The sequence below is a fragment of the Sabethes cyaneus genome, chromosome 1 (genome assembly GCF_943734655.1).
Source record: "Sabethes cyaneus chromosome 1, idSabCyanKW18_F2, whole genome shotgun sequence".
Classification (NCBI taxonomy): domain Eukaryota; kingdom Metazoa; phylum Arthropoda; class Insecta; order Diptera; family Culicidae; genus Sabethes; species Sabethes cyaneus.
The window spans coordinates 62,231,315-62,254,399 of record NC_071353.1 but is presented as its reverse complement, the minus strand read 5'-3'; the positions used below and the strand labels follow the sequence as shown (position 1 = coordinate 62,254,399).

At 36.9% G+C, this 23,085-nt stretch overlaps 1 protein-coding gene across 4 annotated transcripts in view; it reads right to left on the bottom strand.

Moving 5' to 3' along the window:
* LOC128733133 (autophagy-related protein 2 homolog B) overlaps nucleotides 1-20,390 on the bottom strand; it is a 40,048-nt gene extending 19,658 nt beyond the window's left edge. Inside the window, exons 1-3 of one of the 4 annotated variants that reach the window (XM_053826759.1) lie at nucleotides 20,354-20,390; nucleotides 18,931-19,347; nucleotides 107-428 (exon numbers count right to left, since the gene is read on the bottom strand). In XM_053826759.1, coding sequence (XP_053682734.1) covers nucleotides 107-428; nucleotides 18,931-19,098 — 490 coding nt within the window. In that variant the 5' untranslated portion in view covers nucleotides 19,099-19,347; nucleotides 20,354-20,390. The other 3 variants (XM_053826757.1, XM_053826760.1, XM_053826758.1) reach the window with 3 other exon arrangements.
* Between the last annotated feature and the right edge of the window lie 2,695 nt (nucleotides 20,391-23,085).

Genomic DNA, 23,085 nt, shown 5'->3' with positions numbered 1-23,085 from the left:
TTCGTAGACAAGACGTGGTCTACGACTCTTGCTTGTGTACAACCTTGCAAGCACAGTACCCAATATTGCGTGTTAGCAAAAGGTATTAATAAACCAACAAACTCACCGTTGTCAATGACTAGCGCAAACCTCTCCAGCCCTTCCATACTATTCGAAGCAACTGATGGTGTCTCGGCGCCACCATCCCGTTCCAGGCACTCCTGGGCCAACTGCATTGAACTGGACATAGATGACCACATCGATTCGAACATTGAGGTGCCATCTTTCGAGCGGGTTTTCGGTCGGAGACTAATTGACAGATTTGTTATCTCAATGGAACTGTTCTTGGTCAGCGGAGAGTCATAAGGAATGTTTACAGTAACTGCTCCAATGTGTCCGCCAATTACTTCTATTCCCCAACCCTGTCCTTTGCAGATATCGTTCAATGCCTGTAATTGAGAAAAAAAACTTTATTGTAACTTCAGAACAACTTGGCATTAATATGAAAAATAGTTCTTATTGTTATTGCAATATTGTGTATAAAATTGAAAATAACATAAATAACAGTAGACTAATCTCAAGTTTTTAGTCTTGACCTGCGGTCATACATATATATTAATATTTTTTGAAACGATGGTTCTACAATTCATGAAGGGACGGTAGGGGAAAGAAATCATTTCTTTCCCCTACCGTCCCTTCATCAATTGTAGAACCATCGTTTCAAAAAATATTAATAAATAACAGTGTTTGCAAAGGTACATAATAACAAGCAGCACAATTTTTGATTATTATGATTTTTGATTACTATCTCCTACAAATTATAAACATTATAGTACACTTCGCAGAATCTCATATACAGGGTGTTAGGTAGCTCAGTACAAATATTTCAGGGTGTGATAGAGCACATTTTTTTAACGGAAAAAATCCCTCTGCCATATAGTCAAATCTAAATTGTTAAGATTTATTAAAAATTTTAAGTTTTCAGTTTTATTTACTTTAAGTAACTCTAGTATAAAAAGTTTGCTAGCTAGCTCAGTTCTGTTGCTTCCATTCGAAAGCTGAGACAATTTTGTACTTCTGCTTCATAAAATTTAGTAACTTTTCAGAAGCTTCGAAATACGTGTTTCTCGAGACGTTTTTATCCCCCGTAAATCCCCGTAATATCCCCGTAAATATCCCCCAAAAAACTGCACAATCCGCATTGTTCTACAATTGGTATTGTTCTACAATTTTTCAATCCGTTTCCCGCATACAGCAGCTCTTGGACCTGTACTGTGGAATGGATGCATTTTTTTTTTTTTTTTTGAGATTTGACCATATGCCTAGAGGGATTTTTTCGTCAAATGTGCTCTATCACCCTCTGAAATATTTGCACTAAGTTACGTAAGACCCTGTATATCCCTGTAGTAAAAGCCGCGAAAGTAACGCCCTTTTGCGGCTAAAATGAGATTAGTACAAAAAATTTAAACGTGCAACCAATGCATAAGTAAGAGGTGCGGCAGACAAAATGCACTTTTTGCTACGCAATGATTTGATTCTTCTAGATGAGGCCATTCTTTCAGACATACATTCAGTCCACAATCATGGGTCACACACAATTGTGGGTATCAAATTATTACTGCTACTTATGAGTAACAATTTTATCAACCAAATAGTTTAATATTCACGCATTAATCGGCAGATTAAGCTAAAATGACCCATAATTGTGTGTGACCCGTGATTGTGGACTGACTGTATATTATCAGAATCAAATAAGTCGGAATCAGGAAAATGTAATAAACAGATCAAACTATTTTTGCTGACTGAGGGGTTGCGAAAAAACTTTATCCACGTACCCCTCGTTTACCTAAAAATATAAAAGAATAGGAGCAGTAATTAGGAATATTTGCTTCTTAATAGATTTTTGAGTATCCAATCGAGGTGCCTTTTTTCAATTAAGAATTATTCGATTTCGTCTAGGTGCTGCAACTTGTAAAAGTTTAGGCTATGAATAAAGCAAGAATAGGAATTCATTAATGTGTGAAAAAAACAAAGATTTTTTACAATTCTTCATTTACACTCACATATGGGCAGTTCTATAAGTGTGAAAGAGATTTTGGAGCTTCGGGTTCGCGAATTGACTAAATTCTATACTGAAAATTGAGCTTTTTCCGAAAGATCTGTAGAAATGACAGTAAATTTACAGCATTAATAACCTTTTGTGCAACTACAGCGCTAGTGGTCGTATCTTTAGGATTATAGAAGCGTGGACTAGGGTAAAGAACTAGTTTTAAGCAGTCTAGGCGGGTCACTGATTGTTTTACCTTATTACAAGCGATGGGTTGACTAAGTGGGGGATATCAGCATACCAATCTTCTTGCTATCTTTAGTTCTTCAAGCTGTTACCATTGGCAGACACTATTGTTGAGCTAAACTTTTGATTTTTCGCTTCAAAAGTTGGAGCGGTGGAACTAATTTTGAACACACCGAACCCATTTTCACCCGCAAGGTGCTATTTTAAGCAATCCTGAAATCTGAATTTTTTTACGTCCCGTTAAAAAATCCCTCGAACTTTTCCCCCTATTCAGTAAGTTCGCGTTCCTATCCGCGACCTACTAATCGGCATCTGATGCGTAATCGGCATAGCGTATCGGCATAGATGCGTAAAATGCCATCTGTCTAAATTGTTTATCGGGGCATACACTCACCGCACCGTTCGGCAAACGGTATTCGTCGTCTCTTTTATTCTCTGGTGTTCTTATGGGAAACTGCGAGTTTGACGTCTCACTCGCTGTTCATAAGGATGGTGGGAGAACAAAAGAGGCAAACATAGAAGTGCACACGATCTAACTCTAGAACAGTGTTGTCAAAGCACATAACATTGAAACACATCGTTGCTTCATTAAATCACTGAGAAAATCTTCGAAAATTATTGAAAAAGCTGTCTTTTGTGTTGTTTTTAATAAAGAAAAATTAATTATGAACATACATTTCTCTTGAAAGTATTGAACCACGTGTTCACCATAGGAGGTTTCAGTTAATTTCAAACTTAAAATTCTTATTTCCAGAACCGAAACAGTGTCTTGGCAACACGATAGTTCATCAGTTATGCTGCAGCTGCTGCTACTGGTGAACAGGTTCCGTCAATTCAGAATTTGTTTTCAGTTTTGTTAGAAAATAATAAAACTTTTGGCTAGTGACAAAGCCTTAGATAATAGAAAAAAGAGACTGAATAATATGGTATGTGACAATTGAGTGCTTGACTTTCAGAGTGGTTGTAATCAGTGCTGAAAATTTGATGAATTCGTTAGTAGCGAGCTGGCGATTGCTGAAGAGCAGCTGAAAAATGTACGTTTTTGGACAACAATTTTTAATTCATCATATTTCTTGTCGGAAACCCAGTAAATTGTGTTTGTGTGAATCAAATGTATGGTTAAGTGATTTGTGAAGATGATCCTATCAAAAGATTTTGAAAATATGAATAAAAAAGTGCATTTTCGGATCATTTATGTTCAACTGATTAAAATAGGTAACACTGCTTAACTCGTTCCTTACCCTATATTGCTAATATAGTTAATAATATACCGTGAACGTACCATATTCTGCGCAGTTAAGACATTTTTGTGATTCTTCCGCTATTCTAAGTATTCTAGATTTAAATTAACAACGTGGATAGCAGCAACGTGTAGTGCTACAGTCTGTAATATCTGGTAAAAAATATGGGAATTATAAGTCGACCAATAATTGAGTATATTTTTTTGTTTTGTAAACTTATCCATGGTGCCTAATTCTGCGCACTTTCTTGCCCATGTTCCTAATTCTGTGCATGTTTGCTTCTAATTCTGCGCACCCAAAAGTGAAAATAAATACTCCTGCCATGCTGTTTATGTCTTTATATGCTGAAAGCACACCAAAAAATTCGGCATTAGCCATTACCATAATTAAATCCATGGTCAGGCCTTCTTGTGCTATCCGGGTGGCAAAGGAATATTGTTATCATTTTGATTGCTTCATTTTAAATATTTTATTCTCGATAACGTGAAGGGCGAATTGATTCGGGTTTTCTGCATACTGAACATTACACTATACACTCTTAAATGATTCTACCTGTAAATAGGTCAGATTTAGTTAAAGCTAGGTTGAAACTACTCAAAATGCCCTTAAAGTGTACAAACTCAAACTTTGGGTAAAAATTTCAACCAATTTTGGCTACTTGCTACCGATAATTGAATTATTCTCTATGACAAATAACGCACTTGTAAGTTCCTACTACCAATTTTTTGGTTAAAAAACTACTCAAAATCTGAGTTTGTACACTTTAAGGGCATTTTGAGTAGTTTCAACCTAGCTTTAACTAAATCCGACCAATTTACAGGTAGAATCATTTAAGAGTGTAGACTAATACTAAAAATTGTGTTTTCTTATAGAAACCACTACCCCACTCTCTGACAGCTCCATGAGGTTGGACATAAAAAAACACATGGTTTCATGAATTGGCACTCGTAGGTTTGGACCCCGAGACACAGCACAGGATTCCAATTTCAATTCTATTATTCTACTCCATTTTTCATGCCTCTATACCTCAGCCATTTGGGCGAGGTTGCGTATTCTTTCGCGATTTCTTCGTAGGATTCATAACTGCGCAGAATTTGGAACATTGATAAAAAATCTGTACCTAAATCTGCGCATTATTACATCGCACCTAAGGAAAGTAATGCATGCAATCACTCTTTTTGTCTAAAACATGACTAAAACTTATTATTCTTTCTAATTATGTTGGGTAATTTGATCATTGCAAAGAATTTCGATCATAAATTTGTTAATTTTCTAGACGGACAATCTTAGCGTTGGTGCTAACGACGATGTTTTCTGACATATAAAATACTTTCAATTCCACGTTAAATTATTTCGCTCTGAAATATTATGGCCCGTTTGTCAATAATGGCGTAATATTCAACAGACATTTATAAAAAAATAACGCAATGATCATAGTTATGCACAATGTTAAAAAATACTGATATAAAGAAAAATGCGCAGAATTAGGAGCTGCGCAGAATTAGGAGCGGTCACGGTACTAGCTGATTGTTCGATCTTGCTCGGTACCCTTGTAAATCTGTTAGTTTTTAGCAAGTTGAAAGTTATTGTAACGAAAATTCTCAGAATGTAAGAAACAAAGCCCTTCTTCATTTGAATGTTTCTACTCCCTTTATCAGCCCTCCCCCTGTAAATCCCCATAAGCAACTTGTAAATCTCTTCTGCTTTCCCTATGAAGCGAGACAAAGCCTTTGTTACATTTTGAATCTCCCGCTTGTCAATGGCCACTCTATCCTTCCTTTCAAAAACCCACTCTTCTCATCCAACCACTTGTACAATCGATCGAAATGCAAGAGAAACGAAACCCTTTGCCCATTTGAACCTTACTCTTTCCTAGTAAGAGACTGCCCCCTTTTGTTAACCATCCTGCGCTGATTCTTTTTTGTCAAAGAATATGTGTGCCAAGTTTGGTGAAGAACCGTCTGGGCGTTCCGGAGTTATTGCGGGAACATCATTCTTAGTCACGCTCCTCATCTCCTCTGTTGGTTCTCTCCCAGTCAGCTCCCCCTTCTGTCACGTAGCTAATTATGCATCTGTTTGTTTTCTGAAAGTCCTTATACCGGAAAGAAGCACAGCCTTTTTTCGTATATCCCTCCCCAGTATAATCCCCCTCCATAACTTCTCCCCCTTTATTGTCTGACAGCCAACTGCAGTCGGTCTGAATGCTAAAGAAACGCAATCCCTTTTACTTATTTGGACTTCACTCCCTTGTTCAAAAATTCAAAAATAATCGAAAAATCGTGGAAAAACCACGTTAATTTGAAAAATAAGGCTTATACAAATTTAAAAAAAAGTTTATGTCGCCCCCCCCCCCTTCAAAAATTTTCGAAATGTGAAGGGGCAAAAAAATAAAGTGTTTTATTATTCTGTTGCATTCTTTAGTGATAAGCAGAACTTTTACAGTTCAACGAGTTTACATCTCTAAATTATCCAATATTTGCACATAAAGCAGTTATTCCGTTGGTCTTGTTCAACTTTCTTTCACCAACTAAACTTTCTGGTTCCTGCTGCAAGGCACAGGTGACTATTTTGCTTGATCTTTAAATTTCCGACGACAAAAATTGGGGTACTTGCAATCGGACTTTTGGCACCAGTTGCTTTAAATTTCGATACGTTTTAATTCAACTTGTTTTAAAAGAACCGAGGCAAGTTAGTTTGAGCCAAAAATCAATCAAACAATATATGAGTGAAATTCGGTACCACTTTTGACGGAGATATTCCGATTTGGAATGGGATTATTTCATCCGATCATAGGTATTAGATAAGATAAAAACAGAAATACGACAAGTTAGACGCTCCGGAATATCAGCTATCGGTGCTTGTAGTGCTCCAAATTGGTAGTTTTATTCCGTAGTGTCAAAGTACATACCCTAATTTTGGATGTTGGTAATGTAAAACTCAAAAATACAGTTTTTTTCATGCAATAGATGCATGCAGAAAGGACGTCACTAAACTGTTCGAAACTTGAAATTTTCGAAACGGTTTGCATATACAAAGGTAAACACGTTATTGTTGGAGGACAAGCATCAGCTGAGGAAGGGCCTGATATTCATGACTAAAAGGTTGACCTAGAAACAAGCGGTTTCAAACGTGAATAGTTTCAGAGATATGTCTTCTTAAAACATGTCGGTAGCACAGCATTCCAAGTAAAAAAATTGTAGGGTCTAAACTTCCATTTTCACACTAAGATTAGATTGCGATACTATTTCGTGGTTACCGAGTTCTGAACTAGTAAATGACATGGATTTGGATTATTCAAAAACACAATGTAACTAACCGACTGACACGCAAGTTTAAAGCAAAATCCAAATGAAGTTACACGTTTGTGGCTCCCTAAGGTGATCCTGTGGCACTCCACTATTATCAAACTGGTTCATCTCTACCAGGATGCTTACTTTATGTTCTTGGGTCGAAAAAATTTGAAGTTTGGTTACGTTTGAAATGAAATTTAAGTACTATACAAAACTGTTGTGTTAAATTTTTAATAATATGGATAAATAAACGCTGGTTTCTTCTTATTTGTTTAGTTATTGAAGGTTTCATGTTATTATTTTTTTCTTGACCAACGCAACCTCCAAAAGCCATTTCGCGGTCCTCAAAAGAACGCTGAAATAACTCCTGGACCGGTTGACATACGGTCATGATCTGTAGGAATGATGAAATTAGAAGTTTTTCGAGAAATTGTGCAATTTCGTGAAAAAAAGTTTAATACCTAATTACATCAAAATCTGTCAATTTGAGTTTCAATTTAGTAATCAGTACTTTTAGTACAGTAGGATTTCGGATCTGGGTTGGTTCGATTTTGGCATGTCTCGATTTTGGCAACAAAAGTATCCGTTTTTGGCAACACAAAATATTTCCCTTACAAAAATATGCATAAATATCAGTCAGTTTCCGCATACATGCTTTAAATGACGCAAAAGTGATACCTTGAGTGTGTTCATAAGAAAAAGTTTGCTGTTATAAAATGTTTCAAACAATAATATTTTTATTGCCGTAGGACTACGTCTCACCGCATGCTACCAAAAACTTACTTGCACCGGACGAATAGCTCCTGGCGGACTTTTCAAGCATAAAATGATTGCAATCGTTGATTAATAATTTTTACTCAATTTCTAACGCATTTGCATTCAATTTTTTCATATCAAAAAAGGGTCTCGATTTTGGCACGGTTTCGATTTTGGCAATATAGGCGACACGCATTTGTTGCCAAATTCGAAATCCAACTGTACTCAATAAATTATCTAACAGGGGTTGATTTAGAAGTTAAACTTCATATGAATGAGTAAAAACGGAACATATTTTTAGTTATTACTATGCACCGAACTATTCTACGCATGGTACATACTACAATGAATTTAATAATACTGCCTATGTTAATGTAGATTACATGATTCTTAGGATATGACTCAATCAATAGTGTCGTTTCACGAGTAACGCATTGTCCTATATGTTCTTAACACCCCCAGACACAGGGATGTTGTTTAAAGATGATCTTTCACATGAAACAAGGCAATAACAGCTACTCAAAAAGGCAATCGGTGTGCGGCCAAACTAACATCCCGAATGTACATAATACATATATAAATGAGCTCATTGCTCTTTGTTACGTTTCATATTCGCAAATTTCCTGCTTCTCTCATATCTATATCATCGAGCGCCGCGGCGCAAAACTAGATATTTACATTCATACTAAAAACATCACAAGCTGCTTCCACTAACACACGTTACAGGTTCGCGGCACGAGTGTAGAATTCAAAGTATTTAGCATCAACAAAAACAAACTCCACGTCGCATTTATTGCTCCTACATTCTGCGACGCGATCGACAGTTAGAAGTCATGCACCTGAACTGTTTGTTACTTTGTTCAGAAAACACGGGACGACTGCATATGCAGATTTGATTGATAAGAAAACAGCAGGCAAGACAGGCTGTAGTTTGTTTAGAATACATTTAAAAAATAAAAATTGAAATTTAAACAATAATTTATACGATTAAATACGATACAATGCAGAACAATACAATACAATTCATAAATAAAAACTAAAATACAATGTATCGACTGAAACTGTTCACGTATATATGTACTCGTATTTGTCGAAAAAATCGAAGCTGTTGTAGATGTCGAAGACATTATTGTCCTTCAGGGCGAACTTTTAGGTCAACGTTCGATGCGGACATAATGGACAGTCAAGGGTACGCACAAGCAACACAATTTAAAATTTGTTGCTTCTTTTCTTAGTATGCCTTAAGTGTCCAATGAGATCTCACGTCACTGAAGTAGACAAATGACGTATACAATTGTCATCAAGGGCTTAAGAAACAAGTGCGCTTACACTCGATGTGTTGATTAGTTGATTTTGAGTTGATATTGACTCGAAATAATGAAATTTCAAAAATTTATTTTCTTATGCAATGAAACTGATCGGCAGATTCTTTTTAATTCCTTCAAAAATCTTATTGAGCGGACATTCCGAATTCGTTTTGGATGCTACACGGACCCATAGAAAGGTTGAAAAACACATGGCATTTAAAGTATTGCATTAATACAAGTTTAAATTAAATATTTAAAAAATAAAAAGTTTTTCGTTAAAGTGAATGAATTCACAAAAAAATCTGATGAAATCAAAAGTAATACTAATATAATCTGAGCAACACTGTATCACTAATTTACATCCTTAGAAAGTCACAAACAAGAAAACATCACCGTTTTGAATTCACCCAACAACCCCTGGTTCCAACTACACATACACTATGCTAGTCGATACAAACATTTTATCATTCATATTCTTCTAAAACTCTAATACGAGTAAGATAAGCTCGAAATGTGCTCGCGTTGCTGGTCACAATGTCGCCTTTATTTCGGTATAAATTCACGCTGCTTCCAAACACCTGATTTCTTTGACTTGTGTGTGTTCGAGACGTCCTTGAAACACCAGGCAAGAAAAAACCAACACGTTTAGTTTTGCGTCGAACTTTGCATTGATACTGATAGACCGATAAGTCAGAAGGTTGTATGTTTTGTACGTAATGCAAACTAAGACACGGTCTAGACTTCGTTAGGATTTTGGCAATGTGTAGATGTCAATATAATACTGTTTTTCTTTTCGTGGTGATACGGAAATTAATCTAATCCTACGACATCGAAGCATAACTTCTTGAATAACTGTATAGCAAAAGAGATGACGACATTTTTAACGCACGTATTGGTAATTTTATCATTTTATCAAGTTCTCCATGAACCTAATGCACGGTGAACTTTTTTGCTATTTCGAAACATTATTTTCGATGCTAATAGGTATAGGAAATTGGGTAATTTGACACTTCTTTTTTATTCAATTGTTATACTTCTTATCAAAAATGTCATTTTTTTAGCATTTTAAACATTTTAGAGTATAAATACATTTTACTCCAATTTGACTTCTATGCTGTTACGGAATATTAACAACAATAATGCAAATAAACTGCCAGGAAAGCAAGCACATAGGCTTTGTTACGGGGAAGTACCATTACCGACTCGTTGATCCGTTAAGTATGAGTCACCACCGATACATGGACGAAACAAACATTGCACGTGCTGTACTGTGTAGAACGTTTGTTTATGTCTTATGTTTGTGATTATCTGGCAAGCTGACACGATTTGACCAAGCATCTGCAAGCAAAGTTATTTACTACAGTTTATTTACAAGAATGAATCGTAAGCTGATAAGTTTTAGCATTTGTTATGACGTTTTCTAACACTTCAGTAAACCGCAAGAGAAGCAGGATATAGTACTGCAAACGCAGTTATAAAGCATTTATGTGCGTCTGTTGGCTAATTGGCGTGTACCGTAATTCTTTGTATCATTGAGAAAATTGTACATGATAAAAACGTGGCATGTAGTTTTGAGAGTAGCACAGAAAAACTTGTTTTTATTTACAAAAATCATGTGCATTCGAAAGCTTGTCCTATTGAAGCAGTATTCAATTCCCATTATAAAAATAAATTTCATTTCATTTAACATGCTTAGTATTAATCATATTCATCATATATTAAATCTCTCGATTTCACTGTGAATTCAGATTGTTTATTTTGTGATGTACTAGGTGCCTTACACACATCGTAAATATAGAAGAGGAAATGCCAACAAAACTCTATAATCGACTGAGGGAGTCCTCTACATGAACCGGTCGAGCGTAATATAGAGACACGTTCTTTTCGTGTGATAGATTGTTTGCATGGTTTACAAACGCGACAAGCTCAGATTTACACTCTAATTCTATGGCTCTAGACTTTTAAGCTAGGGAAGAAGACTATGACTATTTGGGTCAGTATGCTCACCAAAACAGCTAGCAACTCTTTCATTGCCATTCAAACCATTTCAATACCCGAAAATGGAAAGTTATCGTATTGTTTACACTGCACTATGTTAAATACAATACTTCATCATTCTGAACGTCACTTTTACCATTTGATCCAGTTTTGTGACATATCTATATAATGGCAAATAACACTCTGGGTCAAAATCATATAAAAATGTAATGTATGTAAAGGGTGCCACCATCATTTCAAGTCGACTTAAACTTGATGAATTGTTTTAAACGTGCATTTTAAAAACCTTAATACTCCTTAGGTGTTTATAAGTGTGCGAGTACAGAATTCTGCCTGTTCTACTTCGATTTTGACATTGGATCTTCAATCAAAATGGCGCCCAAGCAAGAGGGCTAAAGCATTGAAATTTTGCTCGTGCATCGCGAAAATCCTAAATCCTGATTACACCGCACTTCTCACTAAACGGAACTGCGTAGTTTGAAAGTGCGACTGCATAAAACTGCGATATTCTAAAATCCATGTAGTAAGAAAAATAAACAGCATAGTGTTCGACATTAGAATGAAAAATAAAGTCCAGGTTCCGGTCCGGTCCGGTAAAAAATGTTTTAGTCCGATCTCATTCCAGCCGGATTCGGCTCTGTTTCGGTTCCGGAACCGTACAGAAAGGGAACAGAGCTAAATCGGACCGGAATAAGGTCGGACCAAAAAAGTTAGTGCCGATTTTTAACCGGACCAGATCAGAAACCGGGCTTCAATTTTCGTTCCGATGTCGAATACTAAAACAGCAACAACGGCAATGTTGCTGTTTTGTTCCGTCATATGCATTTTTGTATGCCAGAAGGGCACTGAGTTAAAAAAAAATGCTACTGCAACAGTCACGAAGATTGTTTTTTGTAGCTGCCTTCCGCCCCCAATATGCATTGGTATTAGCTTAGATTATTTAAGGAACTAGATATGCCAATCTTCGGTTTCCGCATACATATGAAAACAGTATGTCATCAGCTCTATCTACTGGTGGCAGGGTTTACTAGACTATCATAGCCTTTGTATCACCTATTCATTTTACACAAGTATTAGTGACAGACGATATAATTAAACGTGTGCCTATGGAAACGCTTTACGAACTCTGTGACAGGTTAGTAAAACGTCTTGCCATCAAGAGCCACTTTACTGACGATTGAATTTGCGAAGAGTGGGGTATCTATATTCTTTAATAATCTAAGGAAAATAATCCAGATTTGGCTGCCAGACACAATAATGCAGATATGTCGAGTTAGCGAAATTACCAAAAGTGCCAAATCGTCTGTCACTAAGGTAATAAAAGTATTCGGGCAATGCTGATCCAGCCAGGATCGGGAGGGAAATTCTAAAACCGGAAGCCGCAGCGATGACAAACAGTGTGGCCAGCGCTATCAAGCGGAGCCCGAACCTCTCCGTCCGAGGTATCACAAACAAGCTAGGAGTGTACTGTTCAACCGAGCATCGAATACTACAGGGGTTAGACAAAATGATCGGGACAGACAAAATTTTGACGAAATTCAGACGGTCATAACTTCTACAGAATAAAACATTTTTAAATGAAGCCAATTGCATTTGACAGGGAAATTTTTCTAGTTGTCCATAATATAGAAGAAGTTCTTGACAACGCATCTCATACAATCAGGTAGGAAGCTATGAGCAAATATAAAATTAACATCTATACATTGAACTGGATAAAGACAATACTTGTAAATCGGGAAATTACCGCCTCGCTAGGTAATACAACACAATGGACGAGAACAACAAAAGGCTGTCCCCAGGGAGGAGTTCTCTCGCCTCTGCTGTGATCACTAGTCGAGCACGATTCACTCAGAGCAATAACCGAAAAATGGTTTGAAGTGGTAGGATTCACCGATGACATCGTGCTACTTGTGACAGGTAAACATGACTGCGTGATTTCAAATAGAACGCAGTCAGCAATGAATTACACATTAGAGGGGTGTAAAGATAAATCCCTCAAAGACCGTACCGTTCCGTTTCCGTTCACCAGAAAGACAATACAGAGACTCTTGATGGATGAAAAAGCTAGATAAATTACAGAGACTTGGTTAATAAAAGGAGCTTTGCGGAGCACATCACTGAAAGCTCTGAAAGCGACGCCATATCTACTTCCTCCCCATCAACTCCATTAACCCACATCAAATCTTTGCGGAGGGAGAACTTAGCAGGGTATCGCTGGATTTTGAAAGAAGTTCGCATAGATGAAATTACTACCGGAATAGAAGATTGGTTAAAAACATGCCAAACTTCCAAATTCCCTATAAAGTCATTGCGACCGAACACTCAACCTGGGAACAAGGTACACTAGTCGCAGTGGCTTCGACTTCTATAAACAAAAAAGGCCCAATCCGCAAACAGTGATCAAGGTAAGATTTTAGGTCTTGTGCTAAGTCAAGCATAGCTGTACACAAATATCCCCGTTAAATCCTCTTATTTCCTTTGGCTTACACCTCCGGAAATATTGAGTGCAGAATCAACAACAATTGAGCATTTTTAACGGCAATCGCTCAAAGAATGCGAAAAATGATTATTCGTACGATATAGGTTAGATTGGAAGCGTAACAAGCTACGTGTTCGCTTACTTTACCGGTACAGGTAGAAAGCCGTCAGTTCAGAGAAGACCGTAACAGGTAGCTGTTGATCCAGCAAGACCATATTAAGCAGGAAGCCGTCGAGGAAGATCGAAACAAGGCAGGAAGCTGCAAGGACAGCAAAAACCATGGGATAAACAAGCGTCGAAAAGGTAGAAAAAGAAAACGTATATGTGTGCGTTCAATAATTTGACTTCTAGCGTTTCAAGTCACAATTATAGACATTATTTCAGTTTAAGATCGATACCTGACCATTTAAGTTTAGATGGTTACCTGATAACGACATTCTAGATGAGTGGTAAAATACAAACGAAATTTTGGTTTCAAAGCAGCAGCCATTGAAGAAAGAGATTAAACTCAACTAAAGAGTATTTTTCTAGCCGATCGTAATGTGCAGGGGTGTCGACTCAAATCCAAAAATAAAATTCCCTAACTTTCCCTTATTTTCCCTGATGCATCAACTATTTTTCCATGACCCTCATAACTAGAATACAAAGCTTATTTGGGAGATTTCTGGTTTTAGTTTTTAACCCTTTAGCATGGCTTATGTGGCATTCTGAAAACTAAAGCTAGATTTCTTCGAACACGTGTCAAACATTTTTAACCTATTTCTTACCAGCGTTTCGAAAACCCAACGCGCTCTTCTATCGATTCTAGGGAGTGTTAAGTTTGAGGAATCAACTTGAATCAAAAGAAACAAAGATTGAGAAAAAATCTAATCGACCTGTTTTTGCACAAAGTTTAGACGTTATACATAACAAAATTACAGCCGTATAAACATAACATAACTTTCAGTCAGCTCAAACTAGTCAAAAGTTTCAGTCAGCTCAAACTGAAACAAAACTTTCCTGTTTCAGCTTGTTATCTCTGCTAGAAAAAGTGTGGGGCTAAAGAGATGATTGCCTAAAGATTTTTAGTACAAAAATGTGCGTTTTGCTGGCTACAAAGTACGTAATATTGTTAGAAAATGTCCACATGGCAAATATTTTAATCCTCCATGGTGGACAGTAAGTTAAGATAAACGCTGGGTGTCATGATTTCGGATTGCAGCTATCAAGACTCGAGAGCTACATCGACTCGAAGTTCTCTGGAAGTTCGGTGGCCATTTCCAGAGAAACGGAGTTTCGTGCAGTAAACCCTGCGGTAGAACCTACTTCTTTCAAGTATCACATCTACTACAGAGTGGCAGTAGAAAGGCACAAGGTGGAGTCGATTTTTCAGTGGTAAGAAAACAAAAGTAGAATTATATGGGTGTTAAGAATTGAGGGCAAATTTTTCAACTACAGCTTAATCAACGTATACCTACTCGCCAATAAATCATAAATTGGATGATACTAGAGACGAATTCTATGACAGGTTCGAAAGGAGTTATAGGGTGCTCACGACTTGAAAATTCAAGACACTAACTCCCAGATCGATCATGTCCTGTTTAACGGTCGACACTTTTTGGAAGTCATCGATGTACGGTCTTTTCTTATCGACTTTCACCACTATCTCGTCGTAAGATCCACGCAAGGTTATCGAAATCGGCGGAGGCTCGCACTGAGAGGACGTTGCGTTTCAACACCCAGCGGTTGACGGTAGATAACGTTGCTTGACGAGAGCTTGATCAACGAATCGTAGAACAGTAGGAAGAAAGGGAATAATATGTAAGTGGGCTGTGGAGGATGCTCCATGGCGCCAACAACTACGAGGGAAGTGATAGGCACAACGCGTGGAAGACAGTGTAACAGCTTGTTTGATGTCGAATGCCAGAAAATGACAGATGAGAACAACCAGGCCAAAAGTCGCATGTTCACTGCGGATCACGTCAGAACATAGAGAAATGTAAAGAGACTAGAACTGCGGGAAGAAGAACCCACTTTCTAAAATTATGTGAGTCCGAGGACCACGTGCTCATCGACGCACTAGAGAGATTCGTCTGCAACGACACACGGAATATCTACAAAACGGTGAGGAAATGCCATGCCTGTGATATATAATGATGGTGCCGCCAATCTGCGTACTGACAAAACGGCAAGCAGCCAGGTGGAAGGAGCACTTTCAGATGCTGCGAGTGAGTGGACTAACACTAAGAAGGCAATGAGTGAGCAACGGTAAAATGGTAAAGCTCATAAGAAGGACGGTATCCCGGCTAAACTTCTAAACGCGGGGAGTAAGCGGCTGTGCAAAGCGATATACCGGATCATTGTCAGAATATGGACAGAAGAACAAATGCCGGACAAATGTGGTTGGCTGGCCTCATGTGCGCTATGTTTGAAAGAGGATATCGTCTCCAGTGTTAAAACTATCGAAGCATTACACTACTGAATTCAGCTTTCATGATGTTGGATAGACTTAAGCAAGCGAATGCACTCAGTAACGTGCTATTCAACATTGCACTGGAAGATGCAATACGCACCAATTCCTATATTGGTTTCACAAGTTTAGACGCAAATATTCGTTTCAAGTATATTTTTTTTCCTTTTTTTCGGGTTATCCAGCTGGTCACTTAATAGCGTATAAAATTCAGCGCTGGGCCCTTTTGATGTCAACAAAGTATCAGGGAGACCTCAAACATCAGTTCTACCTGACGAGACAGGCAATGTCGCCCACTAAAACACAGGTAGAGCCCCAAGCATAGCCGACACGCCTATGCCCGCAGGCGAAGCTGTTCCGGCCCTGCGCGGACTCCACGAATTGACTCTGAGATCTCTCTGCCGAAGGCCAGAATGTTGTACTACTTGAGTTGTAAAATGTTATATAGTGAAGAAGTAAAAGATTCATCAGCCCCACCAAACACCGATCAGTATCACTATCGCCCACTATCAATTTTCCAACACAAACAACCACAAACGAACCAATAGGAAAACAAATTTTGGACCGTTAGTCGCTATCAACTTATCAGGGCAATTTTTCATCTTACATCCCCCAGCATTTGAGCACTGTCCCAAGACAGGTCTACAAAGTATATTGAGCGCAGCACGACCTGGACGTTCAGGTCGTTCAGGTTCAGAGCCGACAGAAGCTTTAAAATATAGGGTCGCATCTGCCTCACAACCCTCGAGTCCAAAGAGCTAGCGCGCGGTATCTATAACGAATTTCCGTCACCAAACCTCAAAAACCGACCACCAGAAATATTATTATTGTGAATTAAAGGTAAAATAGTATAAGAATTGATTTCATTTTCCCATCTGCTACCTTAGTACCTCTATTATTACCCGTTATCATTCTCCTTCGGCATCCAAACCAGATCTGGTATCCCGCTTACATCCCCTTACTAACCCTAAACCCCGCCCGACCCAATCAAACCGGCAGTTTTCGGAGATGTTTGTGACAGCTGTGATAGATTGGGATGTGCCCCAGAAACATTAACCTATTAATTATCAGAGATCCTCGTACTGGTTTTATTCTTAAACGGAATAAAAGCACTTTCTGAATAACGCAACAATCACATTTGGTAAAATTTACCCCGCCGAGCCCTACTAGGAATCAGAAAAGTATTTTGTTATATACCCACATTCAGAAGTAAACGTTACCGTTGTTCATTTACTGATTAGTTAAAAAGCCCTACACCACGTCAAGGTTAATTTTTATCGTAGGGAATGAGGTGCGCCATAGACTACTTATAGTAAAAATGAAATTCTCATAAACTTTAATAAAAAAACAACTCTTGTCGCCTCTTGTCGCCGCAGTTTCTTACAGTGCACCTGAAAGCTCGAAGTACGTTGTATCAAAACATGGATAGAAGGTTTGCTATAATTTGACGTTTTCCGAAAAAAACATAATTTTAAAATTGTCATATTTTTAGCAACCCTTTTAAATTTTAAATACTCGTTCAACAAATTTGATTATCTTTATTACTAAATTTATTTAGTACCTGAAGAGAGTTTCAACGAGAAAATGGGAGAATCCTCGCAAGGAAGAAATTTTTTTTTGTCAAGCAAATATTTATATCGGAAACATTTGATCATTTTTCCCCAAATCACCCTAAATATGAGTTCTTATAAGTTTAAATCATTTCTTTTGTAACAATTATAATCTAGAATCAGTTCGAAACTAAAAACTAATTTTGGTTAAAGATTGCAATTTCCCGACTATCGTGCATTGGTCAGAAATAATGTCACACATATCGGCATGTTGTTCAGCTCTTTCGTGACGTTGGCGATCAGCTGGCTTTTCCCTTTTAGCACGAAACTATTCGCCCAAATCTGTTCTATTGTTTGCTGCTGGATGACGCTGGGAGGGTTGCTGGTATTCAGTACGATTATCCTTAGCCGGTCCACCTACTCGTCATCCTTCGCCGGAAAGATGTTTTCACCAGCACCTTCAGCCATGATTGCCTGCTACTCAGATATGGCCGATCTCGACTGACCCATCCACATAAAAATGTTCATTTTGGTTAGGTACTGAGAGCACCTTGCTCGCGGTGTCCCTATTCAGTTTCTGCTGCACTTAATCTTTCTCCAGCAGGGAGAAGATATTGTATGTGCTGGATTGGCTATACCCGACGGACACGAAGTGCCTCACAATGTCCAATTCCGTCACTCCGGGCTGCAGCTAGCAGTACGAACAAAGCATCGAGTGTAATTGCTTGACTGTTTTCGTCATAGCTGCTGCAAATCAATTGATAACGCTGTCGAATTATTTCTGTACACAATAAGACTGCTACTCTTGGCGTGAGTTCATCACCAGTTGGCTGGGTAACCTCATAAATAATAGCTAAAATCAGTTCATTTATATATATATGTTATGTACAAAAATTAGCAATTGTCGACAATTGTTTGTGCTTCATGGTAAATATTTGTTTAATCAAAAATATGATAATTTTTGGGTAATTTAGATTTAGCGATGAGCGGTTATCGAAATTTTCGCTAATCTGAGTTTTTCGATTAGCGTTTACCGATTAGCGAGCTGATTTTTTCGGTTAGCGGATTAGCGGTTAACGACGCTAAATTTTTGTTTAGCGGTGCCCACCACTGATAGTAGTATATATATTTTTTCAACAACCCTTATATTCAAAATCAGTCAGGTAAGACAGTAGCACAGTGAAAAAAACTTTCAATCGGTTTTGTCAACAGATTGCAGTTATGCCCTTTCGAAAGGTTGGTGCCGAACAAGTTGATCATATTATTTATAACACACCATACTCATTCATATTTTCGTCGAATATAATGTATACTTTTGTAACTATTTCAATATTTATTATTAATAGTCCAATAATAGTTACATGGTAATTGCCTCGTAACAATTGAGTGATTCGAAATCTATTGAAATTTCAGCTCCTACTGCACTCATTTGAAAGTTGTTCGAAAACAAGTATTATTTACTACAAATATAGAATTTTGTTTTCAATGGGGTTAGTAATTATATAACGTATTTAGTTATTATATAATGAAAAACTATATATGTACTTATATGCAAATGAAATATAAAAATCAGAAAAATATTGCTCACCTGGCAATACAGTGTCACATCGGAAACTGTTCCGGTGCCGTTGCGAATATCTACATTCAGCTGATCCAGAGTAAGTTTCTCTTCCAGGAACTGACCCAAGTAGCGCTGGAGAAGAAACCGACATACTTTCTTCTTTATAACGCCGGACCATGGAACATACCACGGCATCTTTGCTTCAAAAGTATTACCACTATTCTACTCAGTAATTTCTACACTTAACCGGTTCAACGATTGTTCACTGCGATCTGGCTCCTTTTTTCGTATTAATGTTTATTTTACACACTCACAAATTTTATTTCAAGGTTTCTCAGCTGTTCAATTTTGTGTTTGTCTGCCTTACTGGTTCCGTGATTGCTTCTCACACATCCGCTTGTTTTGCGTTTTTGTTGAAAAACTTTCCACGCTTCTTTCTGTTATCTAGGTAGTATATGTAACGTCAATATAAATATAAACCCAGCAGAGATGCCAAATTAATGGGAATCTCCGTATATTTATTTATTCACCATATTCCACTTATTCCACTACGTCATACAGCTACTGTTTAACTGATTTAAAAACCTTTTGTACAACTAAATATATTTTAGACAAAATATAATCGAACCCATTACATTGAAGAAACGTATCCACAAACTGATATAACTTTTAATACCGTCGCTTATTGAAATGGAATGAAGCCAGCAACGATAGATTCCAAAGCCGGTAAAGATAACTAATTTTACATAGATACTCATAGGCGCAATTTAGTACAATACCTACGAAATTCTACAAATTTTAAAATTACAATTTGGTCTTTTTAGTACAACAATCATCTACCCGTTATATCACTTATCACTCATAAATGTTATGAGGCATATTTTAAAACCACCGCCCGGCTATAGCTAATGCTACTTTATCCAGTCGGTTGTCGGTGCGTAAAACATCAATGCATTTCCGCCTCAACAAGATAGTAACTATGAAATTTGTAACTGGTAAAATAAGGTCTACGGATTCGCGTGAAACAACACTTGGCATCTCTGTAACACAGCTGGGTGTGTTTGTATTCAAAGAAATTTGCACTTGATTCTGTATTTTCTTCCTTTCAAACTACGTTTTTTCCACAATTAGTATTTTTTATCTTATATTAACCCTTCTTGCATAAATCGTCAAAAAGTAGTTGTAATTGTAACAGGCAGTATTCAACAACCGTTCAACCATTCGTGATTCGAGAGTAGCCTGTGTACTTACTGCCTACATTAGCTTTTTCACGATCACAATTCCGTATCAAGTGATTTAGAAAAGTAGCGCGAATAACGTATATTGAACAATCAGATTCTTGAACTGAAAGTGTTTATAGTTACGAAAACATCACCTTTCTAAACTTTCAGGGGTTTCAAACTCAAGCAAAAGTTCACAACTAATTTTCTGTAAATGCACTCCTCTTTACCTAACTTCTCTTTTGCTGACCAACTGACGAGTGACGACTGAACACTGAAGACTGAACTGAACAAGGCAATCTTTCTTTGTTTCGATAATCTCGCCTGTACTCATTGTTGCCAGATACACAAAAATTAGCATTATTGACAGATTTCTTTAATTTTTATGAGGATATTCAATGTTGTCTATTGCTCTTTGCATTGAAAGTTGGATTTTGAACACACTTGTCCAGTCACACATTTTGTAGGTGAGAAATGTTGCCAAAATTTCGTGGGAAAAAACCATGAATCTTGGTTGATTTCTATTTAAATTCTAATGCTTACGTAGAGTTGTTATCGACGCTAAGAATAATATAAAAATAGTTTCTAAATACATAATTCCACGCATAATTTATAACTTGAATAAATATGCAGCATATATGAAATAAATGAAAAATTAAATACTATTTGCTTTTCCTACAACTGGTACTGGCGCCACTGCTAAATCAAATGTCAGCTCAGATGGGAGAGTTGTAATGATGGGAAATGTCGGTCAAAATCTATAACGATTATTGATAAAGTTTTGTTATCGTTAATAATTAATAACGATAATATGGCAGTATAAGCAAAAATACGTAAGAAATAGAACAAAAATGTTAAAATATCAACAAGCCAAGAAGAAGATTTCACTTTAAACCCTCCAATTTTCGATATTCTTCCGTGACGATAAAGTTTGATGGTATTATCGATATAAGATTACTAGCGATATTATCAGTAGCACACTTTTCATCACAGTTTTGAAGGTTGCACTTAATATTGCGCTCTTCACACTCAATTGGACTGCACAGTTATTAAGTGCAACCTTCAAAACTGTGATGAAAAGTGTGCTACTGATAATATCGCTAGTAATCTTATATCGATAATACCATCAAACTTTATCGTCACGGAAGAATATCGAAAATTGGAGGGTTTAAAGTGAAATCTTCTTCTTGGCTTGTTGATATTTTAACATTTTTGTTCTATTTCTTACGTATTTTTGCTTATACTGCCATATTATCGTTATTAATTATTAACGATAACAAAACTTTATCAATAATCGTTATAGATTTTGACCGACATTTCCCATCATTACAACTCTCCCATCTGAGCTGACATTTGATTTAGCAGTGGCGCCAGTACCAGTTGTAGGAAAAGCAAATAGTATTTAATTTTTCATTTATTTCATATATGCTGCATATTTATTCAAGTTATAAATTATGCGTGGAATTATGTATTTAGAAACTATTTTTATATTATTCTTAGCGTCGATAACAACTCTACGTAAGCATTAGAATTTAAATAGAAATCAACCAAGATTCATGGTTTTTTCCCACGAAATTTTGGCAACATTTCTCACCTACAAAATGTGTGACTGGACAAGTGTGTTCAAAATCCAACTTTCAATGCAAAGAGCAATAACTGTGCAGTCCAATTGAGTGTGAAGAGCGCAATATATGTTGTAAAGAACTGCTATCATTTTCCTGCTTCGGAAAAGTCGGGCATTTCCGGTTTCCGCAAACAAGTGGAACAAATTACAAGTGATAAACCCACTAGCAATAAAATTAGGTTACAAAGGGAATCAAAACAAAACCCACAAAAACGTCAAACCAGAGTTGAGGTTAGGCACCGTGCAAAGGTTTATGGAAACACGCTATACTTACAAGTTACAAACCCTCAAACACAAAATAATACAAAATTCACACAGAAAAATAATTAAACCCAAATTTGATACTTTTTACACAACTCAATATTTACTTCCACATGGGAAGTTAATTTTATACACTCTTAAATGATTCTACCTGTAAATAGGTCGGATTTAGTTAAAGCTACTGTTTTACCTGACTCACTGCGAATATGCGTATTATTGAAATAAAACGTAACCATACGTTTTATTCGTTTATAACGCATATGCAGTTAAAATCGATAACAAACGATTGTTTATAAGTTGTGCTTTTGTTATTGCATTTAATTTGTAAAAAGTTGCATATATAACAATTTAGTTTCACAATACAATTATTGCGTACTACTGGCACATGAAATATAACGTTTAAGTACGTTATTTTTAGTGATCAAAATTAACGATATTTTCGATACAAGGGCGATATTTTTCGAAACCTTTCGAACCAACACGATCCCGCGAATACAACGCATATTCGCAGTGAGTCAGGTAACACAGTAGGTTGAAACCTGAGAGAGATTCGCGAAGAGGAAAAATTCTAACGTCAAATGCAGCCAGTTGTTATCGTTGTCCCAAAATGGAAAAGTATTAATTCTCATAAGTTTTCTGCCGGTGTTTTTGTGAAAAACACATTCGGAATTGAATTAGTCTTGTTTGTCTCAATTGTAAATTAACATTTTTGAAAAACTGAAATGCCCGTGTGACAATTAATACCAAAATTTGTTATTATAAAATGCACACTTCACACGTCCAATGAGATGTTCACGCACAAGTTTGATTTATTTGCCCGAAAATGAAAGCAAACGTAATAGGAAGAAGAAGAACAGCCAAAGCATAAGAAAAATAAGACCGTCTTCGCGACTCTCTCTCAGGTTGAAACTACTCAAAATGCCCTGAAAGTGTACAAACTCAAACTTTGGGTAAAAATTTCAACCAATTTTGGCTACTTGCTACCGATAATAGAATTTTTCTCTAGGATAAATAACGCACTTTTAAGTTCCTACTACCAATTATTTGGTTGAAAAACTACTCAAAATCTGAGTTTGT